General features: G+C 36.7%; 1 protein-coding gene across 8 annotated transcripts in view; it reads right to left on the bottom strand.

Annotated features, from left to right (window-relative positions):
- LOC111322892 (epithelial sodium channel subunit beta-2) overlaps nucleotides 1–19,460 on the bottom strand; it is a 25,854-nt gene extending 6,394 nt beyond the window's left edge. The window contains exons 1-6 of one of the 8 annotated variants that reach the window (XM_088758237.1): nucleotides 19,344–19,433; nucleotides 15,043–15,117; nucleotides 2,790–3,120; nucleotides 1,663–2,144; nucleotides 972–1,102; nucleotides 666–829 (exon numbers count right to left, since the gene is read on the bottom strand). In XM_088758237.1, coding sequence (XP_088614363.1) covers nucleotides 666–829; nucleotides 972–1,102; nucleotides 1,663–2,144; nucleotides 2,790–3,026 — 1,014 coding nt within the window. In that variant the 5' untranslated portion in view covers nucleotides 3,027–3,120; nucleotides 15,043–15,117; nucleotides 19,344–19,433. Of the gene's footprint in view, nucleotides 1–665; nucleotides 830–971; nucleotides 1,103–1,662; nucleotides 2,145–2,789; nucleotides 3,121–4,726; nucleotides 5,149–6,359; nucleotides 6,443–9,087; nucleotides 9,191–11,163; nucleotides 11,264–12,734; nucleotides 12,927–13,178; nucleotides 13,305–15,042; nucleotides 15,118–19,343 lie in introns of those variants that run through there. The other 7 variants (XM_088758234.1, XM_088758240.1, XM_088758239.1 and 4 more) reach the window with 7 other exon arrangements.

Here is a 19,460-nt window from a genome sequence, read left to right as displayed (position 1 = left end):
CAATCGCGTTTGACACAATAATAAGGAATAAATAGCAGCAAGAGAAAATGAACTATACTTGGGATTGAGGACTATTATGTTAACGCCCATTCACTAATATTGAAATTCAATAGCAATGATTATCGAAAATTGTAACTGTAGTACTTCGCTCACATCCGTATATCACAATTCTCTCCTCTCTACTTTCTAGTCTGCTCTGCCTGTATTTGATTATTATGTCTTCTTTAGCTTACTAGTTATTTTCTTTTATTTAATTTGTATGACAACTGTACGTATCTTTTATCTTATATTGTAGTAAACTAATGCATGGCTTATAACCCCAATAATATTGTAGTAATGAAATCTCTTTAGTTTGTTGTAAAATCTCTTTAGTTTATTGTGGTAATGAAATTTCTTTAGCTTACAATGTGTAGTATTTACTTATTTATTACTAATACCCGCCAAGACTAGCTAATGCTATATGTGGGTTGTGTAAATTTGCTTCTAATGTTCTACAAAATAATAATAATAAACAAACAAACAAACAGGAACCTATGAGACTAGATCTTTGTTTAGGCCGCTTTGGAAAGGAATCTTCTTCTCCACTCTCCGATTACATGGGTTTGATCTTAAAGTAACCTTAAAATAATTACCTTCAGAATGAGGATTACTGACGCAACACAAACCTGTCTTAAACCAATAGAAGTCGAAAATCCAGGAGATACAGTGAAACCCTCGTCGACGGGAAAGGGAATGCTGCGCTGTGGGGTCAGCAGAACACGTACCCCTGCCTCCTGGCTTATGCTAGGAATGTACTCATCCTGATTTACAAATAAGTCCAGTGTGAGACCTGACAGGAGAAAAAAATTAAAAGGCTCAGTTGGCCAATCAGTTTTAAATCTACTCTGTGGGAGGCTACTTAACTGGATTTGTACTAATTTACTAATTTCTTCAAGTACACTTACTATGAGGGAAATTATAACAGTCATTACCATATTTTTGTCCGGGCTTTGTGCTGGTGAGAACAGGAGTCTTTTTACCATTCTCGTTGGCACCAGAATTAAATGTATAACAGTTTCCGTATCTCCAGTTCCATGTCGGCTTCCAGTACTTAAGGAAATCGCTGTGTGTCAAGAGAATAAAACGATAGGGGAGGATAAGAAGTTACTAGGACGATAACTTAAAGGCGTGGCTTGCATGACGAAAAAGGAACAGTTTCCTTTCGCGTCCCGCTCCCTCCTATACACCCTATCGTCTTGCGGTCAGGCTTGCAGAATTGACTCTCCACCAATCACAAAAGAAAAGACCCACACTTTAATCGGTCTCGTCACGTTCAAGTTTCCAGGAACGGTATCAATAGCACTTATCAAAGTAACTTTTAGTGGTTATCTCGTTGTTTTATTAATATACCTCATGACTAATATGACTCAGCCATACCGATTGAAAGGAATCAAAAAATCAATAATTTTAAAGGACTGTCTCTAAAAGTTTTGAATGCCACTCCAGCTCCCCCTCTGCAGTAAGTCCTCCTCTTAGAGTCTGTCCCCCCCCCCCCCCCCCACACACCTTCCCTACCCAACAAAGCGCTAGCCGGGGCATATAAGAAAGTTAACACACAAAAGAACAAATGCATCCTTTGCTTGTTCTCAAAATGTTTGTGAAATTTCTGTAGCTTCTACTTACCCAGATTTACACGAAAAGTCTTTCCAATTACAGCGAAACACCAATTCATGAAATTTATGTCCGGCATCCATCAAATCGCTTATGTTTTGCTTGGCTAACGTGCTTAGAATCAGATCTTCAGCGTAGGCTTGTTCATCGACTGTAACATTGCTCAAACTGATGTGTTCTTCGGCATGTGAATTGTCGATCTTTAAAGATTCCTTCATAGCTTCTTTTTGTTTGTCCAGTGGATCGAACGAGGTTGATGAACTACTGGATGATAAACTACTGGAGCTTGACTGATTAGCTCCTTGTCCCTCCTGTCCTTTGTCTCCGTGTCCTTTGTCTCCGTGTCCTTTGTCACCGTGTCCTGATGGCGGCGGTTCTCGCTCAATAAAGCTGTCAAAAGTGTTCACGATAGCTTTTGCATCCGCAAAGGAAGATATTTTGGATCTCCTTATGATGTTGAGGTTACAGATGGTCACTGCAGGAAATTGAACTGTCTTTATAAGAAAAAAGAGATAAAAAAAATTAATCTTTAGGTATCATACCAATAATTCTTGATTTAGGGGCTAGAACTAAGCTGTAATGAAAATCTACGCCTTAATCTTGTTTAACTCTTTCGCTGACTGATCTCATTAGTAATTTTCCTCACTGTCTGCCGAGCAGTTATTATGTTGTCACTTCAGAGAATTTGGTATTGGATCGACTGATAATCCTCTGATCTATATTTTTCTTCATTACTCGACTCGGGCAGTCAGAGGGCCAATAACTAAAATCAACCAATCGAAATGCTCTATTGCTGGTCAATATTCTCTCAGTATTGGACCGGGTACAGTCCCGAATGGTCCCGAATGATACCGCACTCGCGTCCCTTTGAACTTGAGTCGTATAATAAATCTCTTATTAACCAAGCTTGCTCGGGACCGTACTGGAAGAATGTCGGCCCTCGGTCTTTTTTGTACGGACCTCGCTGCGCTCGGTCCGTACTGTCAAGATCTCGGGCCGATATTCTCCCAGTACGGCCCTCGCGCTTGGTTAATAAGATATATGTATTCTCGTCACTTATCTGCCTGATATTGTATGATATTGTAAGGAAAAAAAACAGTCAGTAACCAAGTAAACAAATCAACGTCCTCATGACTCACCCTTACGTACGTGACGTCAATATCAGACTTAGTTGGTTTGTTGAGATACGTTTCCAATAACAAAATTCCTTGATATATCACCATCCCTGCACAAGACAGAGTCGCCAGTAACCAAAAGACACACCAAAACCAAGATTGGGCTTTAGCTGTCGTACCTATCTTGCCAACACCATGGGCACTGGTTTCATCTGCAAACTCATAGAGTAGCTCTCTAAGAGATCGTTTGTTTTTCGTCATTACGAGGTCAGCTTGACTTGAGTTTATCTCAGCGTTTACTTTCCAGGGGTCCGCTGGTGAGGATGCTCTTGATGTTGCAGTTGTTAGCTCCGTACTGAAAAGAAAAGCTCTATCAGATGATATACTGTGAAATGAGGACTAGCCGCGCTATGATTGGTCCTTCCCTTTAATCTATCGGGGGGCTGTTCGCCGGAAAGGGGAACCGAGCCATGATCGACATGAAACGTATTTAAACAGGATCGTATAGCTCTAATAGTGAAGCGCTACTATATTTTTTCTTTTCATATTCCATACAAGAAAAACCGAAGTTGGAGAGAAAGACTTTTTAGGACGTTTACGGGAGAGTCCTTTTTGTTGGCATGAACGTCGGAGGCACTCTCCATTGCAGGTCGTCATTGTTTTAATCTAAACTCTTAACTGGCAAACGAATAAAATGAAGTGTACTTGTTAAAGTACAGCAGCGAAATAAGATTTTTGTAAAGCAGAGAGCTCGAGCGTCCGCAGAGACCTTGTACAGATCGAACGAGTTATAAGCCTGTAACAGAGGTTAGAATTTAAAGGATCTAGTCAAAATTAACAATTAGACAAGGATTTAGTACTGTGTACGCAAATTAAAAATTGGAAAGAGTAAAGGAACAGCTATCAAACTTTCATCTCATCGCAATAATTTGCGATAAGATTGAAAATCCATTTTGACTTTAGATGAGTGAAATTGCTCAAGTTTGTTTTTAGATTTCCTTAGTTTCACGTCCCAATTGCAAATTCATTTTATTATTATGCTTATGTGAACAACACAGGAGCAATTAAGCCGTGTGAAAAGTCTACATAACTTGATATTCATAGTGTAACCACGGTCCGTCACCATCCTTTCTAAGGTAATCGAGCAGCATTGTCAGTTCCACGCCATAACACCTTTCATGCAAAAAACTATAACACTTTTTCATGCAAAAAAACCATGGCTGACTGCTGCAGCCTTTAATTATCCTTTCAGAAACTGAGATATTTCACATAGAGCGCAGGTTCTCAAAACGATTTATGACAATATAATTGAGATATTTGGGATGAAAATAAGTCCTAACAAAAGAGAGCAAGAGTATATCAAAAGCTATGATGATTCCACACAACAAGCGTCATTTCAAATGTAGCCTAAATTTTGTCGAGTCGAAGAAATAATTCGCTGTACATTTTAAGATTAAGTTCACAATCCTAAAGACGGCGTGGCTCTAAACTTTCAATACATTCTGTTAAAATTACATTTCTGAGAATGAAATAAAAAATAATATTGTGCACTGCTTAGCCGCATGTATTCGTTGCATAATATGATAGTTCAGTTGAGCAAAACTGTGTAAACAACTCTGACAGGATTAAAATTTTATCAGGAAAATGTCATTACTTAGCTACTGACTTTATATCTTCCCGGTAAATTCGGCACATATGTGAAGACGTTCGTCATTTCACTCTTAAATAACGCATTTTGTTCTACTACGATCTGCATATTCGTCAGGTTCGGTATTTACCTTAAATCGCGTAATCGTAAATTTCTGCTGAAATCTAAAACGTTTCATAAATCTCTTGTTGGCACTACTTCAAACTTCAAACGATAGCAATCATACAAACTCTAATATGTAATTACCACTTTGATCACCAAATATATGGGGGGCTTGTCGTTTGTATCAGATTAAAGTTGCGTTTTCATTTACCTGTAAGACCTAGGAAGAAACACCATTCGCGCCCACCGTTTTGTTCCTTTAGCAGCCATACTCATAAGGTCATTTAAAGTAACACTACCGCTCGAAGCCTTTTCACCACCGTATCACAAAATTTTTCGCCAATCTTTCAACAGGTATGGCGCTTCTCTTTCTTTTTTAATCCTTCTAATCCAGTGTTACTAGAATGCGTTGATTCATGATCATAGTATATCATGACATGGCGACCTAATCAACAGCAATGCCTAAGGTAAATCCTTACTTCTACTTTCCTTTAAAGTTGACGATGCAAAACACATTATCTTTTCAACGCAGCTCAAATACGTGATAACACGAAGCAGCTGTCTTTACTTATGGATGATCAACACATTTTGAGTTAGCACAAGAAAACAAAGGAGATCTAATGACGCAGTGTCACACTGTAAGAAAATTTTTAAACGGGAAAGTTTTGTCACAGAGCATACCATTGACCACGAGGATGATTATTACTCAAATAATCCTGATTGGATTAAAATTCAGCCTACCCATCACAATACTTTACCCATTAGTCACGGCCACTTCTTTTTCGACAACCAGACTCGGTCTCCTACATTGGCCATCTCAATCTCACCGACAGGCCAGCCTTTATGTGGTTTGCCAAGGCAAGGCAGGTGGGCAAAAGCAAGCGAGCAGAGGAAAATGAAGTTGACCCGTCTGCCTTTTTCAGTTGACACTGTCGTCGTTCTCCGCCCGACCAAAAGGTTGGAACATGCTACAGGCTCACCCGGAAACTTTGAGGAATTCCCTTGCAATAATAATTATCTTACTTAGATAATTTTTTCACACAAATTTGGTTTCAAAAAGGATCTTATAAAAAAGGATATGAATCATGAATCCGTTGCCAAACAATGGAGGAGGGATCCTGATCCCGTTTCACGCACGAATAATCGAAAAATTTACGCAGACGTGTTGCAATAGTTGCAATACTATTTCACGTGTCTCAAATTTAACAAGTAAAACTTCTACTCTTACCTTACCTTACTTTTCTGTAATTTATAAACGTCACGTATTAGTCTTGGGTTTATCACGTGTCATTTGAAACCTTTGCGAATTGAAATTAAATGCTAACCAGCCAACAGCATTGTTTGCACAGTACGCAAACACTGAAAAGGATTCGCTCAAGCACATAGTTTTGAAAACATGGAAAATGTTTCTTTAGAAATATGTGTCAGTAAACCTGCGACTGAGAAGAGATTCTGTATGCTATCTCATTCGCTTTTCAGATGACACAGTAGCTATCATCCTCATCCCCATATCAAGGGAGCTGCAAATTGCGCCCCGTAACTTTTTCTCACCCTCGTTAACTCAAATCAAGATAGAAAAATAATGCCGGACAGCTAACCGATTTGCAATCCTACCTGTCTGATAGCAAGTTTGTACAAATTATCCTTTAAATTGCTTAATTAAGAAAGTGACTATCGTTTTTTGAATCTTTAGACATGATCCTTGGGGGAGCAAACTCCTATGAAAATTCTCCTTTTCTGATTTGATCCTCCCGGTTTTAATTCTCGATATTGCCTAGTTGCTTTGCAGCGTTTGTGAATTACTTTCGAGTACAACAACATTGGTATAAAAGAAACCAACTTACTCATCGCTGACGTTCTCAAGCTAGCGTTTGAATCAAAAGAGTCGGTTGCTTTTTTATGCGATGGTCAACACAACAACTGTATTGTGTCAGTGACATGTCATCTCCCAAACATATTCTCACGTAGTTTATGGGAACCTTTCACAATACCCAGCAACTAACCTTGATATCATTCAGAAAAACAAAAAGGGAGATCATCTAAAACCATTGTCAATACCTGACAAGGCTTGCAATGGATGAAAACTCACCTCTGGATTTGTCTTTTACATAATGATGTTCATTTACAGGATCTTGTTTTTCATCTAGCTGTTAGGAAATCCATAGAAAGCATTTATATTTTGGCCCTCCATTTCACCAAGTGAAAACTGGGATGACAACGTTAATCATAATTATGCACCGCTTTGTTGATTTTATTTTCTTCCTATATATTTCTGTCGGTTGCTAAGAGTTTCACCTCTCTAATTTTCGCCCTTTTTATTGAGGCGGAGGCGATGTCTCCTTGTTGAATAAACTATACACTGGGAAGAAAGAGGAGCGGTTTATGTTATCAAGAATTCTATAACACTTTTCAAGAGCTTGCGAGTGGATGGAAAAAAATGCGTTCTAAATTTTTTAATCAATTACTAGCTAACGTTTCTTTTTCCAAAAAATTTCTAGCAGTCTCTCTCTGACAGCTTAGGCAAGTGACCTGCCCTTTTTTTGCTTAGTAGCTTTGATACAACCAACTTATTTTCCGCAAAACACCGTCATATTACGCGTGAGCAGATCTTTGCTTGTGGGCAGTTATTTACGGATCACGTAGAGGGTTCTTGGCTAGTGAACAGGATTGAAAAACAGTACTTCGAATGGTGATAATGAAGGTTTTGTGGGTATGGGCACTTGCTGGATAATACGTCAAATTGCAGTGCAAGTTTTAATCAGCAAGCTCTGACTTTTACCTTTAATCTCGCACTTGCAAATCTTGCCAAGAAAACTCGAATGTTATACCAGTTATACGGACGAGAAACAATGTATTCAAAATACTTCTTCGCACAGTGATCAGTACTTGATAGCTGATTAAAATATCATATGAATTCTATAAACAGGACATACCGTCTGGATAAGAAAGAGAGTTAAAAAGGGATTTGATAACGTATTTGAGAAGAGTAAATTCAAATTGCACATCGACCATGTGCAACTTAAAGATGATATGAATAGTGCCAAAACATGTTTGGCAAATTTAAAACTTATGCTTCTTTTATAAAAGATTTTTGTCGCTCTGCTTATTTTTTGACCATTTGGAAATTAATTTTATCAATATGTTCAGAGGGACTTGCATGAATTTAAAGCACATACCGAACACGGTAAACACAAAGCATATATTAATTAGACTAAGGTTACATTATTCCATTCTCTAGGCTGATCTAGCTCAATCTTATGGAGCAGCCTCAAAAGACTATCTCAAAATAAGGGGCAAATTCTTTCATTTCCTGTTTTTAAAGTTGACATCGTCAGTTTTCACCCAAGAACAAATGTCGAGCACATTGTTTATTTGAGTCACCAGGACTATTGTTAATTACCTACAGTTTGAAAAGAACTGATTCTAGTTCATGTATGTACTTTATGGCCCCTCATTGTTTAATTAAGAAACAATACTGATCAGAATTACAAAATAATTTACTAGTATACTATCAGCGCGTGGGTAGCATCGATCTAAATTAAATCTACCCTCCAGTTTCCATCTATTTTCACTCAGTGAAGCCGGGGGAATCGCTAGATTGAATTAAAGGGGATTTTCCTCATGACGCTATCCGCCGCCATAACTTAAAAGCTGGGAAGAGGGGACAGACATGGAAATGCCGTTTGCATTCGATCGAGTGCAAAGATCTCCCTTAGCGGAGTTCGGCAACATCAAGCTGTTAAAAACATTACAAGCTGTTCTTCGGAGATTAATCTTTGCAGAGAAAATTTATTTTAACAAATTGCCAGGTTTCTGAATTTAACCGAGAAGTACTTCACTGTGGAGATGCGTTAGCGCAAAACGTCGTAGTCAGCAGGTGTGCCAAAAGTAATTTCCACTCCCTATTTATGCTAAGTGTCTGGAAACACACTTCAGGCAATGGACGCAGAAACAGATATAAAGAATTGATAAGTTCTTTCAAACAACACTATTACACCATCCCTATTTCAACATCTTGCTTTATTCTTTCATCCCTTATAAGTTTTGTTTATATGAATTTGTAACACTCAAAATCCACAAAACATTTTCTGATCTGCATATGGGCTACTATGGTTATGAAATGTTATGATAATTCACGAACTGTGCAACTCATATTTTCTTTAATTATCATGACTTTTTTGAAATAGATAAATAAAATTCCTGTTCTATTAAAACGAAGGGCTAACGCTCGAAACGTCAGCTTTTGTAATCATTACGGTGGCCAATTTACCATTTCAACTTTGTTGATATATCCAAATTATTTCGTTACTCCCATCGACGCAGCCCCAAACAGTTTCTTTCGAAACTATCAGCCTTTATCTATTAAAACTTAGATGTGTTAAATCTGCGACTGAAAAACTCCTATCCGTCAGTTACGTTCTTGGAAAATGAATCAGTTACTGTTGTTATTAGCAGAACGTCCTCAGGCCTTACCGCTGGCGTCATTAGTGTAATGAATGATTTTCAATTCTTCAAGTTATTTTTTACAAATGAACTTCCATGATAAAAAAAGTGGGCCACATGTACACTTACCTTTCTGAGCGATTCGTTTTCATAATATACTCTTTTTTATGAGGAGATTTTCTTCACAAAATCTCAATCACCTTATTGTATTGTCAAAGATGTATAGATTGTGTCGCGGACACTGTCAGATCAGTATCAGAAATATAATAAAAATCTAATGTTTCAAAACGCTGGCAGGTCAGGTTTCAATTGGTTCTGATCTTCAAAAATGCCAATCTTTACCAAAACTAATCTGAGAGTTGTTTTTAATTATTCAAACGTCCGATTTTATTTGCTAGCTTTTTATATTATTTGCAATTCCAAAATTATCTTCATTCCAACTTAATTACAGTTTCCCTAACTATTTTTTTTAACGTCGCAGTCAGGAGATTAACATGGTGATTTTAATCCTACAAGAATACTGAAGACCCAGAGGTCCACCTCAGGCATTTTCATGTTTAGAACGATGATTTCATAATTTCGAAAAGAGCAATTTCAAAATCCTTTCATATTGCTATGATCTCATAACAGCGGTAGCGAAATCAATACTGTCATGTTTGTATAGTCTTAGTGGTCAACAATTACCTATTACACGACCCGTCCTAAAGGAATAATTAAGGACAGTAATAAACATGCAACATACTGAACTTATTCGCAGAAACTCAATTAGAAAGGCTTGTGTCTCAGTATCTTCCACAGAGCAGATTTGGGTCTCAAGCAATGATGAAACCGCTTCGGAAATTTAGACTTTCATAACACCTGAATCTTAAAATTTCCGTAAACTGAATTCAGCTGCTTCATTTCGGTGATGACAACCGTTCCCTAAAATCTAAAGCGTACTTATTTTCACATTTAAGACGCCATTGTCAGTGAATGCGTAGGGCTTTTTATTTACGATTATCTTGCCTTGTTGCGTTACTTTTTTCCAAATACGAAATCCAAGAAATATATTTGATTGTGCACCATGTACCCAGTTCAACTTGCGGTGACTCAATTTCATGCCTCTAATTTATATTATTATGCGCAACTGGCGAGGGGCGATTCATGTGTGCTCGTCCAATTAATGCAAGCCTGGTCGGCTCATAAACCATGCCTTGGTCATGATCGTAAGTGTAAAGGCTCAATAAATTAGATTTTACAGGAAATCCAAACATTGTAGAGGCTATATCAAAAAAAAAAAAAAATATATATATATATATATATATGGCGTTTCGGTGTTGCCCTTCAAGAACTCCGTTACATTTGCATCACACAGGAAAATAAATTACTGTTATTGACACGGAGGGAGATAAGTCATTTGTAATTAGTAATTACGTACCCATTCACTTCGATGTAAAAAGACTAAGAAAACAACATGCAAAACACGAACGTTAAAAAAGGCCAAAATAATTAGGACAAAAAAAAATCGTTCAAATATTTTGTAAGTCAGCGAGAGTGAAAAGAATAAAAGTATCGAAAGTTAGCTCCTCAAAAGTCACTCGTTCTACATCGTACAGTCAACTACACCACAATACAAGAATGTCGAGTCAGTGAAAAGGCTGAATTCAAGTTGAATCTAAAACGAAGAAGATGGAATGCCGGTGAGTACCTTTCGTCAGTGCAGTTGACCCATATCAGGCTTAAGCATAAGCCAGATGAATCGTAAACGAAAGATTTATGTAAGAAAAAAAGCTTTTAACCAAAGGGACCATCGTAGTAAATGAAAAAAAAAAAAAAAAAAAAAACGTCAGAGAGGTTTATCAAAGAAAGTTTACGAAAACAGCGAAAGGAAAGACTCAATGAACTCATTTTGGTATCTGACTTAAAGCTTTGAGCAAAACGACTGTAAGCGGAAACTGCATAGTCTAAACTCACCGTTCATGTTACAAGCCGGCACTAGTTATGAAAACAAGATGAGTTTCGAGAACTGGTTTCGTTAAAGCCATTGACAAACTGCTCCATTTAAATATGATTTCAATTACTAAGTTTTCTCCCATGAGTCGGACAAATGTATTGAAATAAAATGTGCTTGAATTTCGTTTTTCTGTTTTATCATAATGATATGGTTAAAACTGAATGATGAAATTATTCAGAGTTTGTATAAAAAGAAGGCTCATGATTACTTACGTTGAGCTGATAACGCTATTTTTCATGAATCCTTGCACGGCTACCGATGCTGTAAATGGAGGATCGAACGGGTTTGTGCAAAATACTGATTACATTTAATCTGAAATTACATGATCAGTCAACATGATAATCTGATTGGTTAAAACAATGTATCTGAATGTTTTCTGCATTTTTATAACAGAGCTCCGACTCCATAGCAACGTAATATTGTGAAATAAACTTTAGGAGGGCGGTATGTTTGTTTTCAGATCAAGCCGTAATGATAAATGATGATGTAATTTTCTTGAAATTGGCATTCATAGATTTTGGTAAATTTACTATTCCCACTCTATGCTAGCGCAGTGCTGTTTATTTGAAAAACTCGAAATAAACTTCTTAGGGGTGGACCGTTTTCAAAATAAATCACATCAAGTGGCAAAGAGTAGGCTGGTTTTACGTGATTATCTTTTACTTCAAAAGCTACTTTTTGGTTGTGTTAATTTATACGATTAGATTAAAATAAATTCAGTGTTTCTTGGAAAATATAGCCGGATATCATTATTCCCAGGCCTCCGAAAGAGCACTGAACAGATGAATGTAACTTCGAAACCAGTTGTCGTCTTTGGAGGGGAGGGAGCATTTTCTTTCCATGTGAAATCTTCGCGAGGTCCACGGATCAAAAACATCAAGAAAAACTGAATGTAGTTTCTTATTCTAGCACTAAACGATCTGAAATCCTAAAGATGAAACATGCCGCAGTGCAATATACCTATCACACTTGATCAACAAGAACATCAATTAGAAAAGTTTCAAATAACGCCGCAGAACTGTCCAAACGAGCAATCTATATCTTCCCTATACCGAGAATAAAGGAACAGTATACACAGCAGTCAATACGAAAGCAATTAATGCCTAAACTGTTGGGAAATGTAAATATCTCAGTCTCGTGCTTGTTCAAACCCTTTCAGTGAACTTGTACACAAACCGCTTTCAAATTCTATCAGTGATGTAATTAAAAAAAGTAGCAAGCGATCTTGCAAATCAGTGTTATATGTTTTCCTTTGTATAAGTTTCCTTCGAATAAGGATTAACAAAGGTTGTATTTCTTACTGATAGATTATTCAAATGGTACCGTTTTCTTTTTTTCTTATAAGTTAAGACACTAAACCGTAGCTAGACAACATTCTCTATAGTTTTTCAGTACTTGAAAATGCATTTTACTGTTTCGATAAAGCAAAATGATTTGGTTGTTAAGTACAATAGTCCGCCTCGTTCTACATAAATGACTGAAAGCTCAGTAGCCTTCAAAGTGAAGAAATGAGGAGAACGAAACGAGTTTTTCATTACTGGGTGGTTACGGTGTTATCTGAGAGTCACTTATACTCCTGTGTCGTCATTTGCAGTCGTCATGGATTGTTGTCGCAACGTTCTCATACAATCATGTCATTGAATAGTGATGCTGAACACAAAGTAGCAACGATTTGTGTCGCACCAATGCTAATCACTGTGATTAACTAGCACTGATTTGAAAGAAACATCGCCTCAGTCACCAAAATCTAAAGAAGTAATCGACTATCTGAAATCAAACTTACCTTGGGAATATCGCGTATCGAACTCAAACGGAAAGTAAATCTTTCTCAGTCGATCAATGAAGGAGAAATTTGATTTAATCACGTTTTTCTCGCAGTAAGTATTCAGGGCTTGCTGACCGGAACCTTCCTTCCAACAGAGACGATTCAATCAAACTATAGGAGACTGAAAACTGTATTGTCTTTTTATTCAAATCTGAGCCGCCCCGGGTTGTAATTATTAGCGCTTCATGATGAGATTATTATGAGGTCATTTGTAAAGTAAATGACTTTTCAAGAAGTCAGAGATAGGCTAAATTGAATAAATTAAGTAACAAAATTAATCTTTCTTTTAGAAAAGATGTGTTCTCTTGTCGAAATATCGACAAGATGAGACTGTTTCTAAAGAATTTAAACTAGAAGCCAAATGGTTGTATGAATGAGTTTTTAAGAAGCGACAACTTTTACCTTTTGATGGCTTTTAACTGGAGTTACTCTTCAATTTTCAACCGAAAGTTGAAGTAATCTGATCTCTCTATTTTCTACTCCCTCCCTTCCAGTCATCTTCACGTAAAGATAAGAAAGAAAAGACTGGTAAAATGTTAGTGAAGAGCTAAAACGAAATAGGAAATTATTTACAACATGCGTACTTTTGGCTTAGGTAGTGAAAATTCTTCACTACTGAAGTTCCGTGATCAAAACTCATAAAATAGGTTGTTAGCAGTAATTAGACTTCAGTTCTACTCTTCCTTATGCCTGTTAATAGTTCTTAGAGATAATCATTTTAAAATTAGCGTTCAGAAAGGCTTTCAAACGGATTTCTTTTATCGAGGATGACTGGTTTATCCTGTCTGTGTTATGGTGAACATGGAACAACCAATCAAAGGCCTTGCATGATTAGGCTCAGCCTTGCTTTCCCTCGTAACTTGCTCGTAAAAGTCAAGACCTTTCCCTCATCTTAATTGCAACGACATAATGATAACTATGACATAAATTAAAAAAACAAAGTTATCACTGCCTTTTCATGTCTTTCAAAATAGCTCTCCTGTCGAATAATCCAGAATTTCTTACGCTTCCTTTACGAACGTGATTTTCTCGTCAGTATCAGGTATAAAATTCAGAAAAAAAATATTTCCAACCCATGCACTATGTTTTTAATCCGCTCATGGTGACTAGGTATTTTTCTATCGCGGGATATGGGCCTTTCTAAGGAACTGAAACTTAGTTTTGAAATATAGTGTTTGCTATGTTTTAGATTCAAACGAATACCAAAATGGGAAAGGATGTCTGATGGGGAGATCTGATTGCAAATCATTACTCATGCAATGAAACTAAAGGACTTGTCTTGGTCCCTGGTGGGACATTATTCTTAGGTTGAAACACTTCAGACCATTATGAAACATTTCTTATGCGGAAAAAGGACCATTGTTTTCACCCACAGTTTGTAACTTGCAAGAGCCCGTAAGATATTGAATCACAATATTTATTTTACTCCTTGAGATAGGCAATACCTACTCAAATTTGTCTCTTGCTTGCCGATAAATGAGCTACTGAGCGAATGAAGTAACTCCTGGCAATCTATTATGTAACTTGTCAAAATCATGCTGTCGCTTTGACTCAGAAACTTTGCTCTAGTAGTTCGTATATGCAGCCATTATTTATTAATTCTGTCACTGATAGACAAGTTTTTTATCCACCTGCCATATCATCACGCGCCCTCTTTCAGCGATAAAAGTTATTCTTTTTAATTTTTAGATTAAGTGCGAAACAAACTCATCAGAATTATACGCGGTAGTAGCCGAATAAATATATTTCTATATTTTCGTGACGCGATCAATTCAAATCATTTATTTTGATAATTAAATCTATCGGCAGGGTTGATTAAATTCATTCGATCGGTGAAATATAAATACAGTTCACTTCTCTGAACAAAGGAAAAAAGTAAAGAGGAAATGCTGGGCTGCACTCATTAAGAAGAGAGCTTTAACGTTTGCGTATATTTGGACGGAACAATTTAATGTATTTGACATAATAACTATCTTAAATTAAGCAGCCACTTTTCACTGGTTGATCCTTATTCCATCACCGGCTATTTTGATGGAGGATGTACACAAGAAATCTATGGAACCATTTAAATCGCAATACGATATAACAAATCATATTTTTATGTGAAAAGGAGCCTATTGAGGGAAACTTGTTTGATGAAACTGCATTCCCTCCTTCGCTCCTCCTTGTTCGTAATTATCACATTGTTCAGATGCAATTAAATTGCACGAATTAATACTTCTAAGTCGAGCAACATATAAAATAGTATATAAAATAGCAAACTTACTTGTTCTTTAATGATACTGTTAAGTGTTCCTCTTCAAGGACTCAGGTGCTCCTAGTTCACTTTTGCCCTATGTGACTAATTGTGAAATCCGCTGGTGAATGTGAGTTATAGAACAGTAGAAAAGTCAATATGTCCATTATCTTTAGTTAGCATAAGGTCATATCACGAAATGTTCTCACGCATCATGTAAGAAAATCATCTTACACCCACTCCTTAGAAACCGAAAACGTTAGTTCGGTAAAAACAAACGAAAGACAAGTGTTTCCAAGGGGAACGAAAAACAGCATCAATTAGGCATCCTACCGAATTGACGCACTCATTCTAATTGTCTTACATATACTTTACTGATTTATCGTCACCAGAAAATTAAAATGAATCTTCCGGCTAAACAAAACTGCCAATGGTTTCCTCATTTCAGCTTTTTAACTCATCGGTAAGTGAATTATATTACGGAAAAGCTTAAATTTAGCCCTTGAGAGGCCTGACAAAACTTAAAATTTGTTCTTTTTTATCGCCTAGTATAACCGCACAAAAATTATTCATTCATATCAGTTTTCCGTCATACTTTTGTCGGTAAGTTTCAGTTAATCTAAGACTGATCGAAGGAGATAAGCTGAACTCCTCTAGATCTTGGTCCGAAATACGTTTCATTTCCAAATAGCCAATTGATGGAAGATTCATGGAACTCTGAATCGCTCCGTCATAAAATGTCTCCGCTAAGAAACTCTGCAGGGGCGAATTGCCCCTTCATGTTTGGAATCAATTTGTACACAAATATTTTGCATGTGCGTGCATTTATAATAACATAAATATATCTGCCGAAGTAAACAGTTCCAACTTGGTTGTTGATATAAGCTAGCTTTGTTTTTTGTTGTATATATTTAAGTTTAAAGATCTCATTAAGAAATATAGCGTGTTCTATCTCCATTTTTGATTCGCAATTGGAGATTTTTTCTAGCCGGAAAGTTGTTGTTGTTTTTATTGCTTTGTCTTTTTGGTTGACTCATGACCGTTGTCAAATTCTAGAGCTACAGTGATCAAATGCTAACAAGCTAATTGCAGCCATGTTGCGTGAATTTTTTAAAAGCAGCACACACAATAGCTAAATAACAAATACCCAATCTTAAGTCATGACGAATGATAACGAATTACCCTTAGAACTATATGTATTTGTGATTATAATCAGCGCCCCTACGTTTTTTTTTTTTTTTTTTTTTTGTACAAAAGAGCTGGCATGATTTATAATTAGCTCGAAGTACAAACCACTCATCGTGAATTACAAACAAACCCTGAGCTCATTTTTACATGATAGCGGTAACGTTGTCATAATGCTCTCTCTATACGTTTAAACCGTGACAACTCGGGTTAAGTTTTATTTAAAATCGTTCTCGAAAATTTCGTAGAACAATTGCATGATGTTCACAACAAAACATTTACTTCATTCTTTGTTTTCATCAGCTTTCCCGCATTAGAGGATCCTTAGGGATATTGTAAAAAGCCTACGGGGTCTGTAGGTGGCTAATCAGCGCGAAAGTAATTCTAATTTAATTAATTAGTCCACTCCCAAGTCACAATCGAGTTCGGCTGTACTCTTTTCTCGTTTCCTAGAGAGACGGAAAAACCGCTCGGTTGGAGTCACATGCAATACGTGTGAATTCCTAAAGAAATATTCAACGGAGAAAATATACGACCAACAAAACTGACCGTTATGAAGACTGGAAGAAAAATAATTCTCATCTAATTAATTTCACTCCCACATCACAATCGATTTTGGCTGTCCTTATTCCTCGTTTCAGAGAGAGAAGGGAAAACTGTTCAGTTGGAGTCTAACGCGATAAGTGTGAATTCGTAAAGAAATACTCTACTAGGAAAACTACTGACAAAACTGACCGTAATGAAGACTGAAAGAAAAGTCCTATTTTTTTTAGTTATTTAAGTTTCCTTTAAATGATTTTGTTTTTAAAGATATGTTAGCAACAGTATAGCGGGTGACACTTTAATTGAAAAGCCTATACATTATAAAAACTGCCGCTTACCACCAAAAACTAGTCAGCAGCAAATTACCTGAAGATGAATAATGGCAGTCTTCCTTTTGTAAGTCGTTTGTAAAAGATATGGAAACATGACTGTTTCCAAAAACATGGAATCAAAATGTTCAATATTAATTTTAATCCTTTCATTCAAATTTTGCCACCTGCTTTTTTATGGCCCATTTTAATTCAGGGTTGCTAGATTCAGAATATGTCGGTGTGCAAAGTAAATAAATTGCGAGAAAATATTCAAATGTACACATTTTTAGCTTTAATTGGCCAGGACCTAAATGTGGATTGCACTTAAAGCATATCCTATATTACTTTTAGTTGCTTTGTAAGCTCAAAGCTAAAAGCTAAAAATGTACCCATTTTTAGCTTTAATTGGCCAGAACCTAAATGTGGATTGCACTTAAAGCATATCCTATATTACTTTTAGTTGCTTTTTTTTTTCTCTCCAAAGTTTTCCGTCTCCTTACATAAAATGCTTGTATAATTTGTGTTATCCATTTGATGAAGTATATCGCCCTCGTACCAGATGCAAATTAAGCACATGACGTAAGCACATGACGTAAGCATGCCGGAAATTTGTCTGCCTTTACAATCTACTTTGCTGTCACTCGTAAAAATTCTGTTCAAACTGTTTAATCAGTCATCCTCTCTCATTAATTTTGTAATGGATTCATGTCTCTTGAGAAATTAGGCTGGATATCTTGTAAAAAAGTCTCGATAGTTTGATTAACAAATTCTTGAGTACAGGGTCAGAACAGCGCTCTCTATTTTAAGATGATTTCACAAACAAATACGTAAACTAGGCTGATTATCGATCCTGATACTGGAATGAAGATCAAATCACCGACATGAATCTGAACAATCATGGTTCAGGTTAATGATATTATGATATTTAGCACATGGAACAATGAACTCTGCAATATAATGCTTTCGGCTCCTTTTTGTGGATAAGAATCTTGGATTCAAGCCGATTATTTTCTGACTGAACAAGGTGACTGATTTAATATCCGCAGTTTTTTAGGCTTTCGTTTCTGCGTGTACTCGATATCACCTCAGCTACTGCGCTTTGAGAAGGCAGGAGGATGAAGATTTAGGAATTGTATAGCGAACAGAATTAGCGGCGTTGCAATTCATTGCAGCGCGTCAACAAATTCAAATTGAACTTGAGTTTCTATTCGTTTATCTGCCTGAAGGATTCAGTGAACTTCTCATCTGCCTCGTCATCAAGTCTATTTTTCTGCTAACCCAGCTCGTGGATTTTGTTCCACAAAGTGTGCAATACAATTCATGGCTGCCATGGTCGGTCATGAGTCATGACCGACCAATTTACACTAAAATTTCAATTTTGACCTAAAAAAACAGAGATGATTTTAAATATTTGAAAATTCCTCTGTCAGCCATTTCGTTCTGGACGTCAAAACGAGAGGCAATGGGCAGTCATCAGTCATAAGAAACTTAGTTAGAACTGACGTGTGATGACCTAGTTGTTGATCATGATAAAATACGCTGGATTTATAATTCAGCTCGGTGCAATCTCAATTCCTTATTCTATGAACATGCACCCCTACAGTTTTGTTATTCATACATGATAATTTTGTCCTTCTCGAATTTGATTTCGTCGGCCTTAAATTCAGTAGTTCCGCATTTGCCTGAGGGTAAAACATGGAAATATAGGTAAATATAAACACAGTGATAATGTTCAGGCAAAGAATTCAACAAGTGTATTGGTTGAGAGAACATCTATGGATTCAAAACAACGATGAAAGTTTAAATTGGGCGCTAACATTTCGAATTGTGCGCAGAAAGTTGGAATGAAGTTGATTGTTGGGAACAAGAAGTCAGTTGATCCCACGTCAGCTTTGAACTGTGACCGTGACGTAAAACGCTAAGCACTCGTGAACCATTAGCAGACTCCAACTCGCATTCGCTCGTCTTCTAAATCTTTACTAGTCCTTCTTTAATGCCAAATTGCAATCGAGATAGTTTTGTGTCCTAAGTTAAGATCTCGGATTGTGAAACTGAAAGGATCAGTATAATGCATCTAAGATTCTTTTTTAAAGTTATAGATAAATTGATACTTAGTTCAGTTCTGTTTTCCGTACTCTAACGCTTTAAGGTGTCTAATCTCATTATGAAAAACAAAGACAAGAAGCGGGTTTGTATTAGGTGTTTTGGCTCAAGAGCGACGCTTGATTTAATCATTGGGAAACCCTGGAAAGTTGAGTCTTTTACCCTTCGTTGAATAATTTCCTTACCCACCTCTGTTTTGGTTCTTTCAGTTGCGCTTGTAAATCGTTACGCGGAATTACTTCGATCGGTTTACGGCCTACGACTTTCCACAAAATAATATTTGTTTAGCAGTCTGACAACCATGTT

The sequence above is a fragment of the Stylophora pistillata genome, chromosome 4, assembly GCF_964205215.1.
Source record: "Stylophora pistillata chromosome 4, jaStyPist1.2, whole genome shotgun sequence".
NCBI lineage: Eukaryota > Metazoa > Cnidaria > Anthozoa > Scleractinia > Pocilloporidae > Stylophora > Stylophora pistillata.
Note: the sequence above shows the minus strand (reverse complement) of the source record. Positions and strands in the feature narration are given on the sequence as shown.